This window comes from Miniopterus natalensis, chromosome 18 (genome assembly GCF_054644295.1).
Source record: "Miniopterus natalensis isolate mMinNat1 chromosome 18, mMinNat1.hap1, whole genome shotgun sequence".
Classification (NCBI taxonomy): domain Eukaryota; kingdom Metazoa; phylum Chordata; class Mammalia; order Chiroptera; family Miniopteridae; genus Miniopterus; species Miniopterus natalensis.
Window position 1 is genome coordinate 24382900 of NC_142098.1, and position 25012 is coordinate 24407911.

At 40.5% G+C, this 25012-nt stretch overlaps 1 protein-coding gene across 1 annotated transcript; it reads right to left on the reverse strand.

Moving 5' to 3' along the window:
- Positions 1-8828: 8828 nt before the first annotated feature.
- CMTR2 (cap methyltransferase 2) lies at positions 8829-15068 on the reverse strand. The gene is made up of 2 exons (XM_016196309.2): positions 14842-15068; positions 8829-12336 (listed from the first exon to the last, which is right to left on the reverse strand). The coding sequence occupies exon 2, from the start codon at positions 12315-12317 to the stop codon at positions 10011-10013; it is 2307 nt and encodes a 768-aa protein (XP_016051795.2). The 5' UTR covers positions 12318-12336; positions 14842-15068; the 3' UTR covers positions 8829-10010.
- Positions 15069-25012: the final 9944 nt, after the last annotated feature.

The following is a 25012-nucleotide window of genomic DNA, read 5'->3' on the forward strand; positions in this document are numbered from 1 at the left end:
AATTAAATCATTGGACATCGGTGACTAAACTCACACTCCAGCCCCTCTTCCCTCCCAGGGGGTCAGGGCTAAAAGTTCTACCCTTCTAATCAATCATGTGGTTAGTTCCTCGGGGCAACGAGACTTCACCTTCCAGGAGTCACCTCGTTGGCATAAACTCAGGTATGGCTGAAAAAGGCTTGAATAACAAAAGATGTTTCCTATCGCTCAGGAAACTCCAAGGGTTTTAGGAACTCTGTGCCAGGAACCTGGGATGAAGGTCAAATATATATCTCTAATTATGTCATGAAACCACAATGATTAAGCTTATTACAACTTTTTGCATCCCGGGCACTGAGAGACAGATCTATGAGTCTACCCATTTGTTTTATTTCTCTAACAGAAACATCTATAAGTAGTAAGCAGGTCAATTTCCAGAATTATCTCATCCTAAAGCTAGACTGGCCAATATTGTATTCTTCATTCTAGTCTCCCAATACTCAAGTTTAATCTTCTTTCTTCTTATGTAAGAAAGGCTAACCCCCAAACCATGCACCAGTGCCAAAGGAAATCCATGCATTCATTCAACAAATTTTATTGAGTACCTACTATGGCCCGAACTCTTTTCTTGATACTGAGGTTACAACAGTGAACACAGCAGGAATAAACTGCCTTTGTAGAGTTTACTTTTAAGTGGGGGAGTGGGGGAGGAATAGACCATGATAACATAAATAAGTAAATTATAAAGTGCAGGAAAAGGCAAAGCAGAGGGAGATGCGATTTTTAAATAACGGTTTTCAGTGTGGGCCCCTCTGAGAAGGTGACACTTGAACAAACACTTGAAGTGAGAGAGCAAGCCATGTGGTTTTCTGGGAGGTGAGATTTCCAGGCAGAGGAAACAGCTTGTATGCAGATTCTAAGGTATGAATGTGCTTTGAATATCCGTGAAATAGTAAGGAGGCTACCATGATCAAGGTGGAGAGAGAAAGTTGAAGAAGCAATGTGAAGGTCAAAGGGGACAGAGCACCTGGGACCTTGTAGGCCATGTTAATCAAGCACTTGGGCTTTTACTCTAAATGATATGAGAAATCATCTATGATTTTTTGGAAAGAGGAATGACTTTATCCAATTTAAGTTTTTTTGGGATCGCTCTGTCTACTATGTTGAGTACAAAATGAAGAGGAACAAGGCACAGACACAAGAAACAGGGTAGGGAGCTGCTGTAATAATCTAGATCGGGGGATGGTAGCTAAGACACGGGCGATAGTGAAGGAGGTGAGAAGTGGTCACATTATGGGTACCTGCAAAAGTAGGGCCACCGGGATCTGATGAAGGGCTAGACACAGGTGCACAGGAGAGGGAGGAATCGAGGATAATCCTCAGGGCTTCGGCCTGAGCAATTTAAAGTGTGGTTCTGCCAACAGATGGAAAGTTTCTCAGGAGCTCAGTTTTGGACAAATTTGTTTTGAGATGTCTATCATACATCCAAAGAGAGATGTCAAATAGGTGGTTGAATATGTAGTTCTGGAGTTTGGGAGAATATAGGCTGGAGACATATATTTGGGTGTGGTGATAGGCAGAACAATTTCCCCCAAAGATGTCCATGACCTAATCCTCAGAACCTATGAATATATATTACCTTACATAGAAAGAAAAAAAAAAAGAGTGACTTTGCAGATGTGATTAAGGGTATGGATTTTGAGATAGGCAGATTATCCCAGATTATATGAGTGAGCCCAATCTAACCTGCTAGGTCATTAAAAGCAAAGACCTTTTCTCAGCTGTGGTGAAAGAGAGAGCACTGAGGAAGAAAGAAGGGTCAGGGAGAGAGACAGAGGGCTGGGGACCACAAGCTAAGGAATGTAGGAGGCCTCTAAAAGCCGGAAAAGGCAAAAAAAAAAAAAAAAAAGGATTCTCCTCGAGAGCCTCCAGAAAGAAATGCAGCTCTACTGACAGGTTATTTTCGCCCAGTGAGACCCTGTCAAATTTCCAACCTGAAGAACTAAAGATAATTGATTAGTGTTTTTTAAGCCACTGTGTTTACAACCTTGTATGTATTGCCTTCCTTCACCTCAAATGTGATTATCTACAAAAGACTGACTGAAGTTATGCATGAAGAGTCCTTGTGGCCTCAGACACACATAGCTCTGTCACACTGCCTCACACTGACTTGAAATTACTTGTTTACCTACTTATCGTCTCCACTAGACTTAGAAGTCCTCAGAGGTGAGACTGTGCTAATGCACACAACTCTACTTCCCGCTTTCTCTGAGATTAGGGCCCATTCTTTAAACCAGGAATATGATATTTTATATATTAGCATCAATAAGGGGATATTTTTCCAAATTAATAAATTCAATACACCCCCTAGCTTAGCTGCTTAAGAAATGAAGAGCTGGAAATCTAAATGTTGTTTAGGACTCACAAATGGCTCATCTTGCCGTAAGGACTTAGTTCCCTTTCTCTCTCCCAGTTTCTCTAGCCAGGTTAAAATCCTATACTTACAAAGGAAAAACTTCAAAACAGCTTTTGATCTTTTAAGGACAAATACTACATAAGCAGAAAGATGGTTCCAATCCCAACTAAAAGCAACCATTTAGAACTAATCTCAAACTCATATACATCTGTATTCCATAATCTATTGGTAGTCGACATAAAAGGTGAAATAAATTATTGGATAGGTCTAAGGTAAAATCAGTCTAGACTATCTGATTAGATTGGCAATTCCCGTGGCGTTCCCAGCTTGGCTGGCTTTGCAGCGGAGGTTCCCAGGGGTCCCGAGTGGCTTTCGAATCTGAACAAATGAAACACTCTAGGGGTCCATCAAAACCACCAGCAACTCAATTTATTTGTGACCTAAGACAGGATCTTATTGCTTCTCAGATTAACAGTTTAAAATGGTTTGCTTTTCTGCCACAGGAGTATTAGTTTGATGTATGAGGCAGGGAGATTATTAAATCTTCGGTGCCATCCAAAGATGTAAATTAACCTCACAGCACCTCCTTAGCCACCTTCCCTGTATGAGCTGGAGATTTATTATTGACTTGTCACTCTCCCATGCTCATCAAAACAAGCAGCCCCATGATTAATTATGCCTGTTTATTTAAGGGTACCTGTCATTCCTACTCTTTGTGGGCTGGATATTACAATCTCCTGATGTCTTTGCAGAACTACATAGCATAAGGACTTTTAGAGGGGAGAGAATCGCTGTCCATGAATATATTTGAAAGAAAGACGGCATGTATATAACTGTATATTGTTCTTTTCATTTTAAATGGGGTTGCATTTCATTTTGGCTTCCCTTGACTGTTCACAGACATCACACTGTCTGATTCTGCTCACCTGGAAATCTTTCAAAGACTCTGAAGAGGTCTGGCACTAAATGAACATAAACTCTAAAATTCTCTTTTCATTTCTGTCATTCACAACTCAATTAAACAAATATAACATTTATTAGGTTCCTTCTATGTGGTAAGCAGCCAGTGTGAATTTATTTATTCATTTCTTCATCTAATATTTATTTAACGACTTTTATGTGCCAGTAATGGTACTAGGTGCACGTTCTCTGTTCAACAGTGAACAGTCCTTGCCCCATGGAGTTTATAGCCTTCCCAAGGCGTTTGTCTCTCTATGTCATGAACAGGGGATAATGGAGGAACAGTGAGGACCTGGATAAAAGGGAAGGAAAGCAGAGTGTATCCCTTCTAAGATAAGTTTGCACAATTGAGTCAGGATTATAAAGACATCTGCACGATCCATTCCCTCCTCTTGGGGCAGTGTGGGCCTGCAGCTCCGAACTGCATTGAAACTATGGCATTTCCCCTGGTGTTTTTCCTCCCTGTCCCTATCCTGCCACAGATTATCTGGTTTGCTGAATAATCAATGAAGCACAGGAAGTTTTCAAATAAACTTTTAGGCAGGGCTGCATTACCTCTGATCTGCCACTAGAAAAAAATCACTTTTACCAGTTTAAATTGTAGGATAATTACCTTATTTTTAAAAAGAAACAGGTTTCTGATTATATTCCTCTCCCCTTTTTAAAGTTTTTTTTTATGGAAATTGACAAAAATACAAAAAAGATGAGATAATAAAATAATGAACCTCCATGTACCTATCACCCAGCTTCAGTAATGATCAATTTTGTTATTATTTTGTTATTTTGTTATTTTTGTTTTTATCTCTATTACATTTCTCTCTCCCTTCATCATTTTTTCAGTATTTTTAAATAAATTCCCACTGTCATACCATTTCACCTCCAAATACATCAGAATTTATCTGACAAGTAAGATTTTTAAAAACTAACTATAATATCACTGAAATAATTAACAAAATAACAAGAATTCTTTAATAACTTCTAACACCTAGCTTATGTTCCAATGTCTCTGATTGTCTAAAAAAAAAATCCTTTTGGATTGAAACAGGATCCAAACAAAGCCTACACATTGGATTTTAATGATGTCTTTCGTTTACACCTTTTGTCCCCGTGTCCTTCAAATCTCAGTAAAATGATGTTCAATATTTTTTATCTAGAATAAATGAATCCACCCAAACTTAACATATGCTCCTGGTGATAACCTAATTATGTAATATTTTCAAGGACAGGGTTATCATACAATTTATCATTCAAACAAGGAAACTCTTGAGTGAAAAGGGGATGCTATTAGTAATTATACTGGTGTAAACCAGAACAAAGAGTCACCCTACCAGTAGAGATATTAGATGTTAAAAATGAGGATCAGGTTCCCGATTTCTACTTGGATGCAGGGAGCTGGAAAAGAACTAGAAAGGATGTCACTCCCATCCTTACAATTTTTTAAAAAAAGCTGAACAAGCTGCAAGTTAACGACTTTTCCTGGATTCATCAAAGAGCTGAAGTTGAGAAAAATGCCAAAATCTGAGGAGAAACAATGCCTGTGGGGAGACATAGAATACAAGCATTTGTTTACTTGGGGCACTTGAACACCCGGAAGAAGTATTCACCTGGAATTGTTAACAAATTCGTAGAGGCTGAGTATTGGCTGGCGACAGCATAGAATTCTAAAGGCTTCAGCTATAAGGAGCATTCACAACACTCACAGGCTTTGCTCTCTACAGATTCCAATGAGTACTCACCAAAAATATGGCAAAAGACCTGAGGAAGCATCCCTCATGGCACAGGCTTAGGAGAGGGGACGAGCAACTGCTGCAGGAAGGCCATGGAGCACTGCCCAGATTCTTCTTCTCTAGCTTCCCTATAAAAGAAAAAAATCACTGGGGATGTGGTGTACTAAAAGAGTAAGGGGAAAAAACTCCACAATGCCAAGAGACAAAATAATCAACAGAACCAGACTCATATAAATTAGAGTAATCAGATAGGGAATTTAAAATAACTATTAAAAATATGTCAATGTCTCCAATGGAAAAATTGGACATCACTCATTGTCACATGAATAATTTCAGCAGAGAGATAGAAACTGTAAGAAAACAATTAAATGAAGATGCTAGAAATAAAAAATAGTGATAGGGATCAAGACTGTCAGTCCGGCCGGGCGTGGCTCAGCTGTTGAGCATCGACCTAGGATCCAGGAGATCGAGGTTCGATTCCCGGTCAGGGCACATGCCCGGGTTGGGGGCTCGATCCCCAGTCAGGGGCGTGCAGGACGCAGCCGATCAATGATGACTCTCTCATTGTTGATGTTTCTCTCTCTCTCCCTCTCCCTTCCTCTCTCTAAAATCAATAAAGATATATTTTTAAAAAAGGAAAAACTAAACAGGAAATGCACTTCTGCTGCATACTGTCATGGGATGGCTGTCTCCAGGAAAAGCATTTGTGAAACTGCGTGGCAAACAAGTTTTACTTTTTTTTTAATCTTCACCCCAGGATATTTTTGTCCCCATGGCTTTTGAGAGAGAGTGGAAGGGGGAGGAGAGAGAGAAAGAGAAAGATCGATGTGAGAGAGACACATCGATTGGTTGCCTCCTGCATGCGCCTCATGTACCCCAAATAGGGCCGGGATAGAGCCTGCAACCCAGGTACATGCCCTTGGCCAAAATCAAACCTGGGACCCTTCAGTCCACAGGTCAACACTCTAACCACTGAGGAAAACCAGCCAAAACCAAGTTGCACATTTTTCGTGGAACACCATTTTTAAAGAACAACTGGCAGCCAAACTCTAGTTATTCAGACAAGAGTATCTGACAGATATTTTCTCAAAAATTAATAAAGTGAGCTGTCACTTCACAGAAAACAGCCTTCAATATTTGTTGCCATGATAAAATTCAAGCACTCAAGTGAAAATGAGAATTTTAGAAAATTTTTGCTCAACACCCTAAGCTTGACAGCTTCTCAATACTTACATTTTTCTGATGAGATCAACAGTGATGTTTAAAAATGTGATTTCTTGTCCAGCCTATGTGGCTGGGCAGTTAAGTGTCAACCCATGAACCAGGCGATGGCGGCTCAATTCCTGGTCAGGGCACGTGCCTGGATTGTGGGCATGATCCCCAGTGCAGGAGGCAGCCGAGGGAGGATTCTCTCTCACCATTGATCTCTCTCTCTCTCTCCCCCGCTCTGTCTTCCTCTCTCTGGATACCATATAATCAAGTGTGTCAACATTTATAAGATCTGTATAACTCAATGAACTGGTATTTTCCAAATGACAAATTCATGGTGTTGTAAAACTACATGTGCATAAGTGGTCCATTCAAAGTGTAAGACAGAAAATGGACTTAAGTGTAACAGAGTACAAAAGGTGCATTGATGTAGATTAAGACTCTTCATGGTAATCAACTTTTAAGAAACTATCACCTGTCAAGTTTTGAATTAGCATCAAAGAATACCCATAATTACCTGAAGGTTATCAAAATACTCCTCCCTTTCCAACTACATATCTATGTGAGGCCAGATTTTCTCAAGTACTTCAACCAAAACAAGGTATTGCAAGAGATTAAACGTAAAAACACATGAGAATCTGGCTGTTCTCTCTTATAAAAACAAGACTTGTAAAAATGTAAACAATGCCATGCTTCACACTACATTTTGTTTTGCAAGTTCTTTTTTCATTAAAAAATTATATTGTCCTGGCCAGTGTGGCTCAGTTGGTTGGAGCATTGTCCCATACAACAAAAAGGTTGTGGTTGGATTCCCAGTCAGGGCACATATCTAGGCTGCAGGTTCAATTCCCAGGTTAGGGTACATAGGAGAGGCAACGGATTGATGTTTCTCTTACATTGATGTTTCTCTCTCTCCATCTCTCTTCCTCTCTCAAATAATTTTTAAAATGTTAAAAAAAAAACTTTAAAAAATTGAAACAGAACTAAAAATGTCCTATTTCTTACTTTCATCTTAGAAGCTAAAAATACACTGTCAGTGTTGTCCTTTTTTAAAAAATCAATGAAAAGTATTTAACCATAGAAAATAAGGTTTTAGTTAGGTTTATAATCAACATTTTCATCTCTAAAGATATGAGGAATTAACTAATTTTATATACCTACAACACTTCACTGTTACTAATTTTGAAACTATTCAATGAATGACCTCATTTGGAAATAAAGAATAAGATTTAACTATTTTTAAAGACCTGGTATTCTCATCAAAGATAAGTAAAATAAAAACATCAAGGACATGTTTTTTCAGCTCTCCTAATATTTTAATCTTGCTTCTTTTATTCTTTCCAAGATCTTTGAAGTAGAAAAAATATTTTAACACAAATTTTTTAAACAAAATAACTATTTTAAAGATGGAGCAAAGTCCACACATTTAGGTTTTAAATTTCAGAAAAGATATTTTCAACACATTCAAATATTTAAGTAACTTTAGGATAATACATAAAAGCCACCACTGAAATGTAAAACTGAATTTTTCTATAAGGGACAAAAGTTAAAACTGAAGAAATTAAATTTATAAGATCTCTTTCCCCTCTAAGTTTTTTAAGAAACACATTTATGAAATTTACATTTTCTGGCTGTTATAAATTCTTTTCAAAAGGCATCACAATTAAAAATCTCAAGATCTATGAAAAAAATTTTAAAGAGCAGTAACTACTTTGATAAACTGTAAGAACCATCTCATACTTGTCTTCCTCTACTTTTTCACTCATTTTTTAGAAAGCATTTTTCCTTCCTTTTCTCAAAGAGAAATTCCTATAAATCATTGGTACCTGTCATCTACATTCAGTTCAATTTTAATCTTCCTCAAGTCATATCTCACCTTTAAAGCAAATTTGAATCTAATAAATCAGATGAACAGCAACTGATTCCAAAAGCTGAGTTAAAAACCAAAATATATTCTAGTATATACCAATATATTATATATTCCAATACAGGTTAGTGTTAAAAACCTAAGTATTCAATACTTGTTTAAGAGGCTTAAAAGGAGGTTTTAATACCAGAACCTGGACCTAGGCCTTCAACTTCATTCTAATCAAATTATTATAGTAAGAATAAACTGTCATGACATTGGACCAAGCCAACCAAGACATAAAGATTACTAAGTACAAAATGGTTTTCCAAGAGTGGTTTTCATTCTCTCTTGGTAACCAATTTTCTATCATTATACAACTGGAACTGCTTCCATGAAGTCACCAGTATGAAATCACATTTCTTCCAGAAATCTACCTCCAGGCATCCACACCCTCCCTGACAAGAACTAAATCTACCCACTCCCCTCCCTCCCTTAAGTATTCAATTTCTTTCCCAAAGTAGAGCTTCCATAAATATTACAATATTAAGGACTAAATTTTAATGAATACAAATCAGAGGAAATGAAGGAACATTAACTCTCATTCAAACCTTCCTTAAAAAAATCTGTTTCCAAGTTATATTTTTAACTTCCCCCATGATTCTCTTTAAAAAAGACGAACACAAATATCTCTCTGCTAATGACTTTATTCATGAATCTATAATGGAACTCAAAATAGCAAAGAACATGAAAAAAATTCAGATTAATATTTATCAACCAAATACATCAGAGAATACATCTACTTTTCATATAACTAACAAATGTCTAAAATGCACAGGTAAGAATATAAATATTCTCCATTTTGTGGAATTTCAAAGTACTGAAGATTTGCTTACTAGTTTGCTAGAAAAGCTGTTACACTGTTAAATACATATAATTCAAAAGAAATCAAACATAACTGATAAAATAACCATCTCATGGTTAAACTTTTGATAAAGTGCTACTTTCATACCGAAAAAAGAACTTGTAAAGACTAAAAACTGGTAAATGCTGTACCATCATTGTAAAAGTGTTAAAACTTTTCTTCAGTAGTCACTTCATTTATCATAATCACATGTTCCCAATATGAGGTATAAACATTATTTTGCAATTTAAAATATCTTTTAGTTCACAGGTTATTTCCTGGAAGTTAAAAATCACTACACCATTGCTTCATATGATTTTTCATGATACAGGAATTCTTAGACACAATAATTTCCCATTTTTTTAAACATGATCTTTGGTTTGAAGCTGTCCTGATATCTTTCTAGTTGAATGGTTGTGGTTAGTAAAGTATTCATAAAACAGTACAGTAGCTTAATTTGCCCCAATAAAAGTAAATTGGGTCAATGGCAACCTATGGCACAAATCAAGAAATCTGACGAGATGAGTTTCCCCGAATCCAAAACTGACATGGTCAGCGTTAAAGGAAACCGGTGTGGCTCAGCAATGCCTCACCTCCTTTCATCAGAAACCTCTATCAATTAATTAACAGCATTAGCCACTGAGAGGAAATTAGTTGGGAAAAGTCCGAGTAAGGCACACAGGTACAATCCTAGCGAAACAGGCGTGGGTGTGTCTGCCCCAGGCACACACGCACATCTCATGTCTGAGGCTGAACACCAGCACTCAGAGATTCCACAAGGAAAACTCTGTGCCTGGGGATATGTGTATCCTAGAGACAGGTACCAGCTGACGGTTTCCAGAAATGAGTCTTTAAACAATGCAAAAGTTAGCCTTTCCCCAAAACAAAAGGTTTTAAATTAACAGCAAAGGGATGCAATAACAACGGAAACCGTGAGAAGCCTCCAAGTTAAAACTCAGAAAGACAAGTTCAATTTCCTAAATGAAGGCTGCCAATGATTTCTTCTCTCTCTCCTTGAATAATCAGATGTAAGTGCCGTTTGGCAATGGCAGCATTCAAATCCCACAAGAAATCAAGCAGTGTCCCGTTAAGGAGTACTTCCATTGGCACAAACTGTAAAACTTGCTGGGGCGCATCAGGGTTAAGCAAAGCACTCAACAGTTCACTCACATTCTGCAGATACTGGAAAACTGGATTTGGAAGGTCCTGGTAACCAACACATAACAGGACTGCACAGGTCTTTAGGGGCTCAGAGGATGTGGGACAAGAAAATGTGATGAATCTAAAACAACTGTGGAGTATAAAGATCAAACCAGCCATAAACCTCGTAAAACAAGAAAGTACAGGCAAAATCATAACATCGCCTGTATTAAGCTGCTGTAATGAATGTAGAAGGCAGTCCAAAAATAACTGCTGGTAAGCTGGGTCTCCGTCATGAAGCAATGAACAGGTACAAGTCATGAGTTCAGCCGATTCAAGCAGCTGAACTTCCAATGGCATATCCATTTTGATATCAGGGAGAGTTGGAAAACCCACAAGCAGGCACTTTATTTGGTTGCTGGGTTTTACAACTTGCTCATCCTGAAGACACTTGATAAGGCTAAACAACTCAGAAAAGATCAGTTCTTCAGAAAAAACATGACAAGAACGACAATGCTGCTGTTTTGGCCAAAACTTGGAATCCAAATTCAAGGCTCCTCCTAATGACTTTTCAATAGCTTCATTAAGAGCCTTTAAAATTTCACCATCGCAAAAAGGAGAACACTTTACTTTTGGCAGCTTTTTTCCCTCTAAAATATGCCATAAGTGACACTCAAGATTGGGAGCTGTCCATTCTAAAAGAGAACTTTGCCCAGGATGATAGGCCGCATGTTCCTCAGCCCAACTATTAAAGTATCCTTTGGCCACCTTATCTTTCCATGAAAGAGTTTCTAGCATTTTCCTTTCATTATAAGTTTTAAAATATCTGTTCCTCTGCCCAAACCATTTTATATTTGCACTACAACCAATATTAGATTTTTTGACTAGCCAATTATTTCTAGACAGAGGCTTCAACTGAAACTTTTGCATGAAATACTGCACAGCACAGTCCCTTAAATTATTCAGCCTTGCTTGTTCCTCCTCTCCCATGCACTCGAACAGACGGATGTTCTCAGAAATAGTCTCTAGCTGGTATTTATGAAAGAACACACAACATTCTTCATGGCTTTTAAGAAAAGATGCAGGAATCACATGATGGGGAAAGAGAGCTTTCCTGCTCATTTCAGTCCCAAAATTCAGCACCATCTTAGATAACAGAGGCTGGATTACCTCTCTCCCCTTATAGTGGAGACATATCACATAGACTTCTGAGTTTCCTGCCTTGCTTGTAGCAGGTTTGAAAACATGGACTTGCTCAAAGGAGCAGTTTAGCAGGTACATCAGGTTTATGGAACAATGTTCAAACAAAGTAAACATCTTCAGAACAAAAGAGCCACCGTTTCCAAGAGTCATCAGAGCAGTGACTACTTCACAGTAATGCAAAGAAGAGACTAAGGCTTCTTGTTCACCTGGGTTTCCTTGGCAATCAAAACTCCCATCTGCGGTGATCAAGTGAACAGTGGCCATGTTGCTTATGAAACTCTGAAGTCCAGTCAGATATTTCAAGGTCATGATATCACCGGTGTTATCTGGACCAAAGTACCACCAATGCAAGGTATTCGAAATAAGTCGGTCATCCATAATCATCATAAGATTGTCATTTGCTTCATTGTATGGATTCAGGGTATTAGCTACCCAACTCCAATCACAAGGAAATCGATGGGATTTTAAGTAATGATTGAGACTAGCTATAAAAGCTCCGGGAGCTTCACAAAGGTGTAGAGAATTCAGTTTTCCATTCTGAAAAGCTTTCTGTGGAATAACTGGAAAGCTGCACAAAATTTCATGAAACTTACACCATGCTTGAGTACAAAGTTCAGCGTTCACAGATTTCCTCACATGAGAAATTATTTTTCCAGCTTTATTAGTGAAAGCGGTGTGTTCATGCCACTCAACCAGTTTCTTATCACTCAGTAGGTTTTTTACTTCATTTAGGGAGTTCTTCAAATCAAGAAATACATCGAAATCCGTGTGGTCACAGGTAAAAATTTCACTGGGATCTGGTAACTGCCACTCATTACTAAGTGGCTTGACATAAGTAAAGTTCTTGGCAAAGAGTTGAGAAATGTCAGCAACAACATCTGGGCTGAATGTCTCAAGACTTGAACCCTGTGGTGGCTTTCTGCACTTACTCATTTTCAAATTAAATTAAAATCTAGAAAAAGAAAACACATAATTAAATGAATCAAATTTATTAGTGAGCAAAATCTCATCTACAGCAAATCAAGTCTCACACTCATAACAAACTGCATAAAATGGAAAGGCTTAATGTCAGCACACTCAATTATATAATGAGACAATTTGGAATAAAGAAAGAGTACAGGGTCCAGCTGGTGTGGATCAGTGGTTGAGCACTGACAGATGAATGTGGAAGTCACGGTTTGATTCCCAGTCAAGGCACATGCCTGGGTATCGGGCTCAATCCCCAGTGGGGGGCATGCAGGAGGCAGCCGATCAATGATCCTCTCTCATCAGGGCGGTTTCTATCTCTCTCCCTTCCTCTCTCTGAAGTCAATAAAAACCTATTTTTTAAAAAAAAAAAAGTAAAGGCTTTGACATCCAACAGACCTGGGCTCAAATTCCAGCTCTGCCACTTAAAGCTTAATAAGTGGCCTTGGGAAAATTACTTTACATCTTTAGTCTCAGTTTCTTATTTTAAAAAACGGAGGTATCATTTTTTTAAAGGATAAAACATGCTTGCGTGGCTATACAAAGCAAATACCACGGAAGATTCATCAGTAAATGGCAGCTCTTATTACCACAGCAACCCCTTGAGTTCCTCCCCAAAGTCCTCCTCTATCAATGGCAAAGACACCACTCACAGAGCCCCAAACACACTTGGACCAAGATTCATCTCCAAATATGACCCTTGACCATTTGATCAAGTTCTAACAAATGACTTTTAGGTTTGTTGTTTTTTTAGTTCCCTCCAAATCTCACTTCCTTCCAGGAAAGGATCCCGCATCTGAAACCAACACTGATCCCCCTACCAGACCTCTTTACCACCACCACCCACTTGCTCACCCACCAGAATTGCCAAATACGTCTTCAGTCCAGATCTCACTCTCTTGCTAAGACATGTACTTTGTTGGTATCAAATCACTTTATGAGTCACCAACTAACACTCATCACTATACTGTTAACTATGGTGCATGACTGGTTAGCCTCCTTCTATTCAATGCTGATACTGACCTATAGTTCATCCTGGCGTGTCTCTAAACTACAAATTCCTGCCTCATCTGGTCAGACAGCTCCATGCTCATATGCTCATACTATAAAATATTACTCCTTCTTGCCACTAGAACTTATGACCCTTGACACACCTTGATAGAAGAATTTTAAAGTGAAGAATATCCTTACAAATTACAAATAGTCACCCTACATTCTGTGTTCTGACACTGCGTAAGAAACCGAAAACATCTGTCCACCAGAGAGGAAAACGGACATAAGGGAAAGAAGCATGGCTTAATGGCATAGTGTTGGAAAAGTTCTAAATTCCAACAGACAGCAATGAGTATTACATGGTAAGCTGACCCTTAAACACTGGTTAGAACTGCACACATCCATTTATACATGAAATATACAAAGTAAGTGTTAACTGCTTATGTTGATCAGTAAGGCTTCCAGTCAACAGCAGGCCATTAGTAGTTAAGTTTTGGGGGCATCAAAATTATACATGAGGGTTGGCGCCCTAACCCATGTTGCTCAAGGGTCAACTGTACTAGTTAGCACAGTGTTAGCAGCTGATTTAGTTCATGAGTTCTGCATTTATTTAGTATATCCAATGCATTCTACACACGTTTTCAAAAAGAATCTAAATTTGTTAAACATGAAAAAATTGACAATCACCCTCCCACAAAAAGCCAATGTCTGATGATTAAAACGGAAAATAAAGGTGAGCTAGCATCACAATACAGTAATATCCAGAAGACTGTAATCTATGATTATTTACTTTTACTGTTCTCTCAGCAGTGTTTACTCATTTATCATCCAGAGGTTAAAACAGGGCTTAGTATACTGTAAGCACTCTGTAAGTTATTTTTCAAAAAAAAAAAAAAAAAGAATGGATATCATATTTAGCACAAAAGGGACTCTGATTAGGTTCTGAATATGAGTCATAATAATGCACTTCAACTTCACTCCAGCATTTCAATGCATGACCAAAAAAAAAGCATGTGGTTTAAAGAATATAAAGAAAAAGTATGTGTCCCTCCATCCCTTTCATTAAGCACTCCATTGAACTTTGTGGCATCATAATTCTGCTAGAAGGGTCAGTATTGCCACTCTTATTTTGCAGACTCCAGGAGGAAGTCGTGTACCCCCTGCCTAAAGCCACAAAAGGAATACATGCAAAATTACTGAACCTAAGACAAAAACGGCATTATCTCATCAACAGTTGCTACCTCTCCAATTAACACAAGAAGTTTTAGAAGTGTTTCCGCCAACTCCTCCTGCGAGCAACAGTGAAAGTAACAGCTAAGGCGGATCCAGCGCTTCGCTCTGGGCCAGGGGCACCCCAGATCTTTCAACTGGTGGAAGTGAGTCCCAAGCTCCATTTAAGAGACCCTGTCCCTGACCCGGAGGAGCCTCAGTCCCAGCCCCTGCCACACCCACTGGAATACCGAGGGCGACCCGGGCTTGGAACCCAGGCCTGCATTACCTTCGCTCACGCCCACCTCGGCCCCCAGAGTCTAGACAGGCGGCGCTTCACGCGGTCTCCTCGCTCCAGGGGCCAGCCTCCGCTTCCGCACCTTTGGGGTCTATGGCAACCCCGACGGCAGGGGAGGGAGGTGACACGCCCCGAGGCCGGGAAATAGGCATAGACCCGCCCTCCCGAAACCGAGAGCGAAACCACACCTCCCGGCCCTTGCCGCCACCGACCGCCGGCCGACGGCGGCCCGAGGGCAGGGATACACACACTGCGCACGCGCCTCGAGGCCGGGATGGCGTCACACGTAACGTTACGCACGCCAGCGATTCTCAGGGAGCCGAAGCCGTAGCGCTCTAGGTTTTGCGTCTCCCCGGGGTGCTGGAGCTGTGAAGCTTCTTTCTCTCTCCCCACAGCGTCTATGGCAACGAAAGTTGCGCGCGCAGACGGAGCGTCCTTTGGTCCCGCCCCCTCGGCGGAGCGGTGGGTAGGGCGGGGCAAACCTGTGCTGGACACGCTGGCCCCGCCCACCTGGGCCCTGGACCCCGGAGGCTTGCTAAGGCCGCTTGGCAGAAGTTAGTTTAGTACAGGTTGGGTTAAAAGTGATGTCTTTTAGACAATATAAAGTTAAAGTCTGACTGGGGAAACCGCGAGATAATACTCTGTTATTATTTTTAACTTTTTATTGCCTTCATTTCGAAATGCTTTATCCTTCCAATGAAACCGTACTATTCTATAGTCGATATTTATGCATATGTTTATAAATCAATAAGAAGAAGACAACCTCAGGAAAAATGGGCGAAGATTTGAACAGGCCATCCAAAAATAAATAAAGCAAATAATAAGCTATACAAAGGTGTTTATTATGAAAAAAGAATTGGAAATGAAAACAATGTTTCATTTTCACCCAATTTAGCAAAGATTTTAAATCATGGCTAATGGCCACAGTTGGCAAGAATATGGAGAAACAAGTGTATATACTGTGGGTGGGAGTAAAAATTGATGTCAGCCTTACAGAAGGCAAACTTCACAATGGCCTTACGCCCTAGCCCAGCAATTCCCACTCCTAGCAATTTATCTTTAGTAAACAAACAACTGGCACTCGCTTTGAACAAAATGTTTATTTCAGCACCTTAATAACAACAATAAAAAATTGGAAACTCTAAATGTCTACTTTAAGATAATTAAATTCTTTTTATTTTTATTTATTTTTTAAGATAATTAATTAAATTCTTATGTTATATCCATATAATGGAATATTATGCAGCCATTAATCAGCTATATGTGTCAACAGTATTGCATGAAGATAGGAGACTATAGACGTGGGTGTAGAGTTTGAACCATTTTATGTAAATTTTAAATATGTAAAATACAGTTTTTTACAAGTCTTCCAGGACATGTATCTATGGAGGGGGAAAAAAATGTCCTTTCAAAAAATGGTGCTAGGTCATTTGGAAATCCACATGGAAAAAACTTTATTTGGACACTTACGTCACATCATAAACAAAAATACAGTTTACTTGGATTGCCAATCTATATTTTGAAAGTCAAACAATAACTTTTAGCAGAAAACATCTTTGTGAACTTGAAGTAGGCAAAAAGTTTATAACAGGACAGGAAAAGCACTTAATAATAAAAGAAAAATATATGATTTTAACTATATTAAAATTAAGAACATCTATGGATCATAAGAAACCATTGAGAGGAAAAGGCAACTTATAGAGTGGGAGAAGATATTTATAATAATGTACGTATGTATGACAAAAGACTTGTATCCAGAGTATATAACTCCTATGAGTGAAAAAATTCCTACAAGAAATATAAATTTTCCCAATGGAGAAAATGGGCAAAAGACTGGAACAAACACTTCAAAAAGATGAGATCCAACAGGCTGATAAAATATGAAAAGATGTTCAATTTCATTAGTCTTTGGGGAAATGTAAACTAAATCCATAATGAGATATACACTGGACTGGCTAAAATGAACAAAGACTGACCATATTAGTGGTGGAGAGTATGGGGAGCAACCAATTGGAAGCTGATTGGAAGAAGAAGATCTTCCAAGATCTTCCAAACTCAGAGAAATCAAGGATCAAAGTGATTAGCCAATTTGCTGAAGGTCACGTAGGCAATAAGTATCAGAGTCGGGGTTTGGATCTATGTCAGCCTGACTCCAAGGCCTATCTGTTCGGCAGAGAATTCCTAGAAATTGCCTTCACTAACTTTAAAACAACATTATAATCTACATTTGTGACCAGAAATACTTACAGTAGGCCAGTGATATTTTTACTAAAGATGTTTCATTCATTTCATTCTAAATGCAGTAGGGTAAATTGTTGCAAAACTTTTGGAAAAGATGGAATGTTGTGAATGAATAAAATTAGTACCTGAAACTTTAAAAAGTTAAAAGAAGCTGGCCTGTGTGGTTCAGCGGTGGAGCATCAACCCAAGTGGTCATTGGTTTGATTTCTAGTCAGGGCATGTGCCCAGATTTCCAGTTCAATCCCTAGAAGGGGGCATGCAGGAGGCAGCCAATCAATGATGTTTCTCATTGGTGTTTCTATCTATCTGTCTCTCTAAAAATCAATAAAAACGTATATTATTTTTAAAGTCCAAAGCAAATAACCAAATAAGCCCTGCATTAATATATTTGCAAATTTGGATAAAAATGCACAGCTGTGTGAGTGCATTTAGTATCAACTTTGACTTACATATCTTAACAAGCACACATAGTGTCTGAGCGGAAGGAAGCTAGCTACAATCATTCTTTCCAGCTGAATGTTCTTTGTGCTCAACTGGCATGGCAATGAGGACCTAAGTAGCATAAAGAAATTAAAAAACCTTGCTCCTCAGTCTCTGCTCTGATCATATTTCTACGTCAAACCAAACAGAAATTAAACAGCTTCTGTGGTCATTTATCACCAATCAACTTGCTGAGTCCTTAATTACACCCTCAGACAGATTCTGTGAGGTGACAATATAGATTGTAGTTCCAAAAACCCACAGGGAGTTTCTTGGGTGATGGAAATGTTAAAAATCTTGACAGGGGATTTAGGTTAGAAGTATACATATATGTCAAAACTCATCAATGATATAATTAGATTTGAGCATTTCACTAAAAATAAATTTTACCTTAAAAAAAAAGAACCCTAGCCCTAGCCAATTTGGCTCAGTGGTTAGAGCATTGGCCCACGGACTGAAGGGTCCCAGGTTCAATTCCAGCCAAGGGCACGTACCTTGGTTGCATGGCTCAGCTGTTGAGCGTCGACCTGGGATCCAGACGATCAGGGTTCGGTTCCCGGTCAGGGCACATGCCCGGGTTGCGGGCTCCATCAATGACTCTCTCATCATTGATGTTTCTGTCTCTCTCTCCCCCTCTCCTTTCCTCTCTCTGAAATCAATAAAGATATATTTCAAAACAAAACAAAACAAAAACCTCACACCTGAAACCTATATGTTCATATTAACCACTGTCACCCCAATAAATTTAATTAAGTGTTAATAAATAAATAAATAAGATGATATAACTAAGTGCTATGTTGTATGATAGAGATGAAGTGTTGTAGGAATCTAAAGAAGGGAAAATTAGTAAAAAAAATAAAGGTGGGGGAAGGAGACTTTAATTTTTGTCTTAAAAGGTTGCTGTTATTTGGGGAGGGGGAGTAGCAGCCTAGCTCAGGAACATAACATGGGTGAAAAAACAGACAAGAAGAAGGGTAATTGCAGAAAAGAGACAAAAAGTTAATACTATTGGAATGCTACAGAGGTAGTGTCTTAGCTCAGGCTGCTGTAACGAACTACCATGGGCTGATGATTTAAACAACGCAAATGTATTGCTCACCATTCTGGAGCCTGGGAAGCCCAAGATCAAGGTGCTGGTAGATTTCGTTCCTGGCTTGCAGCTGGCCGCCTTCTCACTGTGTGCTCACAAGGCAAACAGAGAAAGCAAGCTCTCTGGCCTCTTCTTATAAGGGCACTAATCCATTCGTGGGGACTCATCCTTGTGACCTCATGGTAACCCAATTATCTCCTCAAGGTCCTATCTCCAAAATACCATCATATTTGGGGGTAGGAGGGTAGGGCTTCAACATATGAATTTTATGAGGGCACAATTCAGTCCATAGCGGGAAGTGAAGAGCCGGAGTGTAGAGGACCGTGGAAGCCAGACTAAGGTGCCAGAATCTGTGCAGTAGGAAATGGTCGAGAAGGAAGGAAAGAATTAAGTTTGGTTCTTACCTAGTGAGGAATGATGGTAGAATTGCCAAGTGGAAATATCCAAGAGGGAGCTGGAAATCAATAGCTGGCTGAAGTTCAGGTGAAAAAAAACACTGTAGTAACACTCAGCCCTGTGAATTGCTAAGTAAGTACTTTATTATTACTTATTATTTACAGTCATTGTGATACTTAATTTAGAAGGAAAATCAATACCAAAAGTTGTTAAAAACACTGGCCCTGGGGACTCTTCCTCTTAATAGCTCACCAAACACTGACCCTCCTTGAGATCAATGGGGCTTCTCTCTTTGAGTAGCTAAAATACATCAGCTCTGGCACCTGAATCCCTGGGTTAAAATCTTCACCTACCAGCTATGTGACCTTGGGCAAGGAAAACTTCCAGGGGTGGCACTGAGAATTCCCAAATGACTGTAAAGTGGTTAGTACAGGATTTTGCCACTATCTGATCAATGGTAGCTGCTCCTGAAAAATGCCTGTTCTTTTCTGGAAGACAAGGTGCTAAATTCAGGACTGCTTTTCTGAGATTTCCTTCTTTTGCTGTTTCTTTTTATATTCAAAATCTTTAATAGAGCAGGAGAGGAAAAGAGGGAGGGAGGCTAAGGAGAAGAAATGGGGGGAAAAGAGAAGACCATCGAGACCAAATTATTTCGTATCTGCCACTGAGAAGCTGTCCGATGTATCTGCTTTCTGTCTTCAACAATTTGGGCAGGTTTCAAAGAGCAGAAAGAAGGCCAGCCGCAAAAATGAATGAACACATGGATCAGCATGGATGCATTTCAAAAACATAATGTGGAATGAAAAAGGCAAGTTGCACAACAGTTTTACATTGTCTTACCATTTATGTAATATTTAAAAACACACGAAACATTTCTGCTTAATGTTTATTGATACAAATGTAGGAAAAATATAAAAATATGAATGAGGGCCCTGGCTGGGTACCTCAGTTGTTTAGTGTCGTCCCAACACGCCAAGGTTGCAGGTTCAATCTCTAGTCAAGGCACATACAAGAATCAACCAATGAATACATAAATAAGTGGAACAACAAATGGATGTGTATGTGTGTTTTTTCTCTCTCCCTTCCTTTCCCTCTGTCTCTCTTCCTCTCTCTTTTTCCCCCTCTCTCCCTCCATCTTTCTCTCTCTAAAATAAAATTTTAAAATTTTAAAACCACGAATGAGGGACGTACACACTAAATTCCAGAGTGGGAATCTCTGGAGAGGTAGAAAGGATGAGAAAGAGGCACAAAGGGGACATCAACTGTATAATGTTTTTATTCTCTTCATTAAGCTCTGAAGCAATGGCAAAATATTAGCATTTAAAAAATCTAGATAGCGGATACATGGGTATTATATTATTCTCTGTTTAAATGTTTGAAATATTTTCTTAAAATTTTAAACATAAAAAGGAGAACTGTCTGCCTCATTCTTAAATCTGTTCAGGCTCCCATATACTTTAGAAATCCACTCGTTCAGCTAAATCAGATGTATGATTTTCAGGAACGAGTATGCTTCTCAGATTCAATTTGAAGAGTATAACAAAACTGTTAAAACTAGGTTATGTTTGGTGCTATGCTCACATTACCAAAATAGGTTTCAAATTCCGATATCTGGGTTGACTTAAAGACATTACCCCATTACTAGGCTTTTATTTCATTTTATTTTATTAATGATTGGTAGCAATTGCACATTACATTTTGGGGGTGCTTCGTAGTTAACAAATTGCTTGTGTGTACCTTGAGATTGCTTGTATATACGTTAAGATCACCAATAGGTTTCATATCAGGGGCAAACTCCAACTGAGTGACGGTGGCTGCCCAGAGGGCTCTGTTGAAACAGCTGTGAAACCACATGTGGGCCCCGCAGGGGGGTCGGTGACCAGCTAGGGAGGTGTGTCAAGGGCAGGGCGACGAAATGGTGCCCTGTGTGTCTCACTGACACTCCGTCCACTTCCCTGACTCTACCCTGCCTCTCTCACCGCCCCTTCTCCATCGGCCTTCACTTCCCCCTTCTAGCTTGGTGTTTCCAAGAATTCCTCCTCCCTGATTCCCCTTGATTTTTCCTCCTGCTATAACCATCCCTGACTGATCTCCTTCCCATGCACAGCAACCCTACGTGCTGACAAGTCCCCCTTCTTCCGTTTCTCTGTGAAGCCTTCCCGGCCCCATGGGGGCCAGGTGAGACCCCTCCCCTTCCCCCCAGGGTCTGCACATACAGCATTTATCTCTAAGCATTTCAACCATTTGTTTACCCATCCATCTCTGCCCTGGACTTTGAAAGGACGGGGCTGGGTCTTATTGATCTCTGCGCTCCCAGCTTCTGGCACTCAGTACGCAATCAATAAGTGTTTGTTAAATGAAAGAATGATCTAATGAATGGTGTCCTTATTTTGCAGAAAAGGAAACAGACTCAGAAGTTGGAGTTTTTCCTCAAGGTTATTCTTCCTCCAAAACCTTCCTGTTTTTCCTCTAGAACGGGATTGACGTTTTCTGTAAAAGGTCCAGCTAGTAAATATTTTCAGCTTTGTGGGTCATAAAGGCTCTGTCATGACCACTCAGCTCTGATGTTGTAGCTGGAAAATAACTATAGACATAGCCATAAAACATATGACAAAAACCAGCAGTGGGCTGGATTTGGCTCGTGGGCCTTGCTGCAGAAGGTGATAAATAGACGCTCCTACACGTCTAGTTTCTTCATTGAACATCCTCTCTGCCTCAGCCCAAATCCCAGGATCCTGATTCTAATGTTCCTACAGTCCCTGTTGGGATGAGATCAACAGTCCTCTCAAAACCCCAAGCCAAGGAGTTGAGGAAAGCTCACAAGAGCACTGACTGAAGAGCTGAGTCCGGACAGCAAAAGGAGAGTTTGTTGACATGGCTCTTAAGGGACCTCGAGGAATTCAAGCTCAGCCTGTCACATCCTTCTTGGTCACCCATTCTGAACACTCCTAACAATTTTTAAAAGAAAAGGGGCCCATTTCTTGGGTGTAGTGAACAACAACAAAAAATAGAACAAATAACTCCCATTCATTCCCCAGCTCCCTTTCTGTTTCCAAATGACTGGTCTCTTTCTCTTTCCCAGAGACAATTTCAAACTTCTTTCACTTTTCTCATATTTCCCACCCTATTGTTCTCTCGCCCATTGTCGGGAAATGACCTCTCCTCCTCCTTCACAAAGGAAATAAAAGCCATCAGAAGAGAACTTCAGAATTCTGCCACTCATCTGGGTTACACCCACTGTCTTACCTTTCCTGTCGTAATGGACCAGGCATCCGAGACTAATTCCTCCTTCCGTTCCCTGTGTCCCAGGTCTTTTTCCACCTTCTCAGGGAACCTGATTCCGTCAGTTGTCTCTCTCCTGTATTTCTCTCTCTCTCTCTCTCTCCCTCTCTCTCTCTCTCTCTCTCTCTCTCTGAACTTCATCCCAAAGGCACAGAGGGGCCTCTCTTCCCCTCCGTTCCTGGTAACTTCCCATTAGATATGCACGCTCTATCATCTTGAAAATAAGTCTCTCAAGCCTGTGTTTTTCTCCAGTCATTGCCCTATTGATAGGGGCACTTAGAATGTCCAAAGATTGAGCACCTGAATTAATCTGAAATATAATTATATCGCCTATAAAATTGTAGAACACATATACATATGTGAGCAGGGACTTAAGTGTTTGTTTGTTTTCTTAAGCTTCTTTCTCCCAGGACTTTGCACTCAGCGCTCCCCTTTGATCCCTGACTGAAGCAATTAAGGAGGTGAGCAGTGAACAGTGAGTTAAGATATCACCTTATCTAGACATCGCCAGGCAACCAGGATCAAAAGAATGACATCTGATGACTTCCAGGACCGCACAGAGCTGCATTCCATCCCCAGCCTCAGTTGGCCCCTATAATCCTATCCCTCAGGCCACTCCTTAAGACAGGTGTTGGATGCTCGCAGGCTCCCTGTCCCCTTGAGGGGTCGGCCTTCTCAATAAATGCCTTATAGGATCCAACCCTGCCCCCCGCTGAATTGGATACAGCCACAGGCAGCCCAAGCCCCACCGGGGTTTCCCGGTAACTCTCTCTCCCCCACCTCCTTCAGAGCTAAAGTTCTTGGAAGAGTTGTGTGCTTACGGTTTCTGCTTCATCATCTCCCAGCAAGTCTTCAAATCATTAAAAACTTGCTTCTCCTGTTACATCCATGAAGCTCTCTCCTTGGAGACCCCCCAGATAACCTCCTGTGTTGTTACAGCTAACCCAGGATTCTTGCCCTGTCCTTACTGAATCCCCGGCACGATTCAATCCTGTGGCCTTCCTTCTTGGAACATTCTCTCCCCATGGCTTTGGTGACAACATGATCTCTTGTGGTTATTTTTCCTAAGGCTTCTTGGGAGGATCCAATACCTCTGCCTACTTATTAAATACTGGTATCCTCAGAGTTTCCTACTAAGCCCTGTACTCATTTAAGTCTCCGTGCTCCCCTAGCATAGCTCATCTAATCTCCAAGCAATCTGAAACATGTTGATAGCCCGGCCGGCGTGGCTCAGTGGTTGAGTGTCAACCTATGAACCAGGAGGTCATGGTTTGAGTCCCGGTCAGGGCACATCCCCAGTCGGGGGCGTGCAGGAGGAAGCCGGTCAATGACTCTCTCTCATCATTGATGTTTCTCTCTCTCTCTCCCCCTCCCATCCTCTCTCTGAAATCAATAAAAAAAAAAATTAAATATGTTGATAATTTCCAGATTTACTTCTCCAACCCAAAGCCCACTACTGAGGGAGAACTGGCTGGGCAATGGCCTAATAGAATTAGAAACTGCCCCTCTTTTCCTCTATTCACCACATCCAGCCCCATCTTTAAGAAACATTATCTTGACCCCACCATCCCATTCAACTGCCACCTCTTTTCTTTGCCCAATTTGCAACTCTACCCAGTTTTCTTCTTTTTTTGCTTTGACAGAAAATGGATTTTCATGGACAACTTCCCAACCTTATCTGAGGCTTTTTGGCCCCCTTCCAGTTGCATTCCACCCACTTTCCTATAGCCTGAGGGCAGGAACTTGCAAAGAGCTTGGCAGACTTTCCTGCAGCCTTTGATACAGGACTGGGCTTACCCTTCCTTCTAAGACTGTTAATGTCCAGGTTGGGGTACCCCCTCTTCTATTGGAAGAGATTTCCTTGGCTGTTCTCTAAGCTCTCTACTCCCAACTTTTATCCGCTTCCACCTAAACCAGGGGCATCGGTGAGAATTCTCAAGGTTTTGCAGCTCCCTCCCTTCCCTTGCATCACTTCTAGGGGGAAAGAACGACGCAGGAGCTGCACTAAGTTGCTCCCAAATCTTCTGTTTGTCTTCTTGTAGGACATTTTTCAGTTTATAGCTCGAAGATAGCCTCTCCCCTTGTCTGGTTGTTACTGGTAATTATTTTTAACTGCTTTGCTTCACTGAGCGGTGGGGGAGGATGCTTCTGGAAGCAGAACATGTTGTTTTTTAACTGTGAGGAGACTGGCCATTTCACCCTACCATCCTCACGGACACGGGTGGGGTGGGGTGGGGGAGGAAATGCGGTGACTCGGGCAGACCCTAACGGACCCCAGCCTCCCCGCAGGGGCAGGCCCTCGTATTTCTTGTGAAGGGTATCTGGCGACCACACTTCTCATTTATCCCTTTGTTTTCTCAGCAAGGAGTAGTGTCACCTTGAACACAGAAAGGGCTTTTGTTGCCCTTGACTTTAGGACAAAAAAAGCAAAAGGCAGCTCAGAAAGCTGCTCCCCACTCAGGAAGGAAGCTGAGCAGCGTGGATCGCCGGGCACAAGGGTGGGCAGGCTGAGCCCCTGATGCCATAATTAAGGAGCAGAAAGGAGACAGGTAGGAAATCGGGCTTGGGCAGTGGTCCTGGGGTGGAGGGGTGAAAAGACAGTGGTGAGGTGGGTGGGAGATCTGTAAATCTGACACCTCCCATCACCACGTAAGTCCACAGCTCTCACTGGGA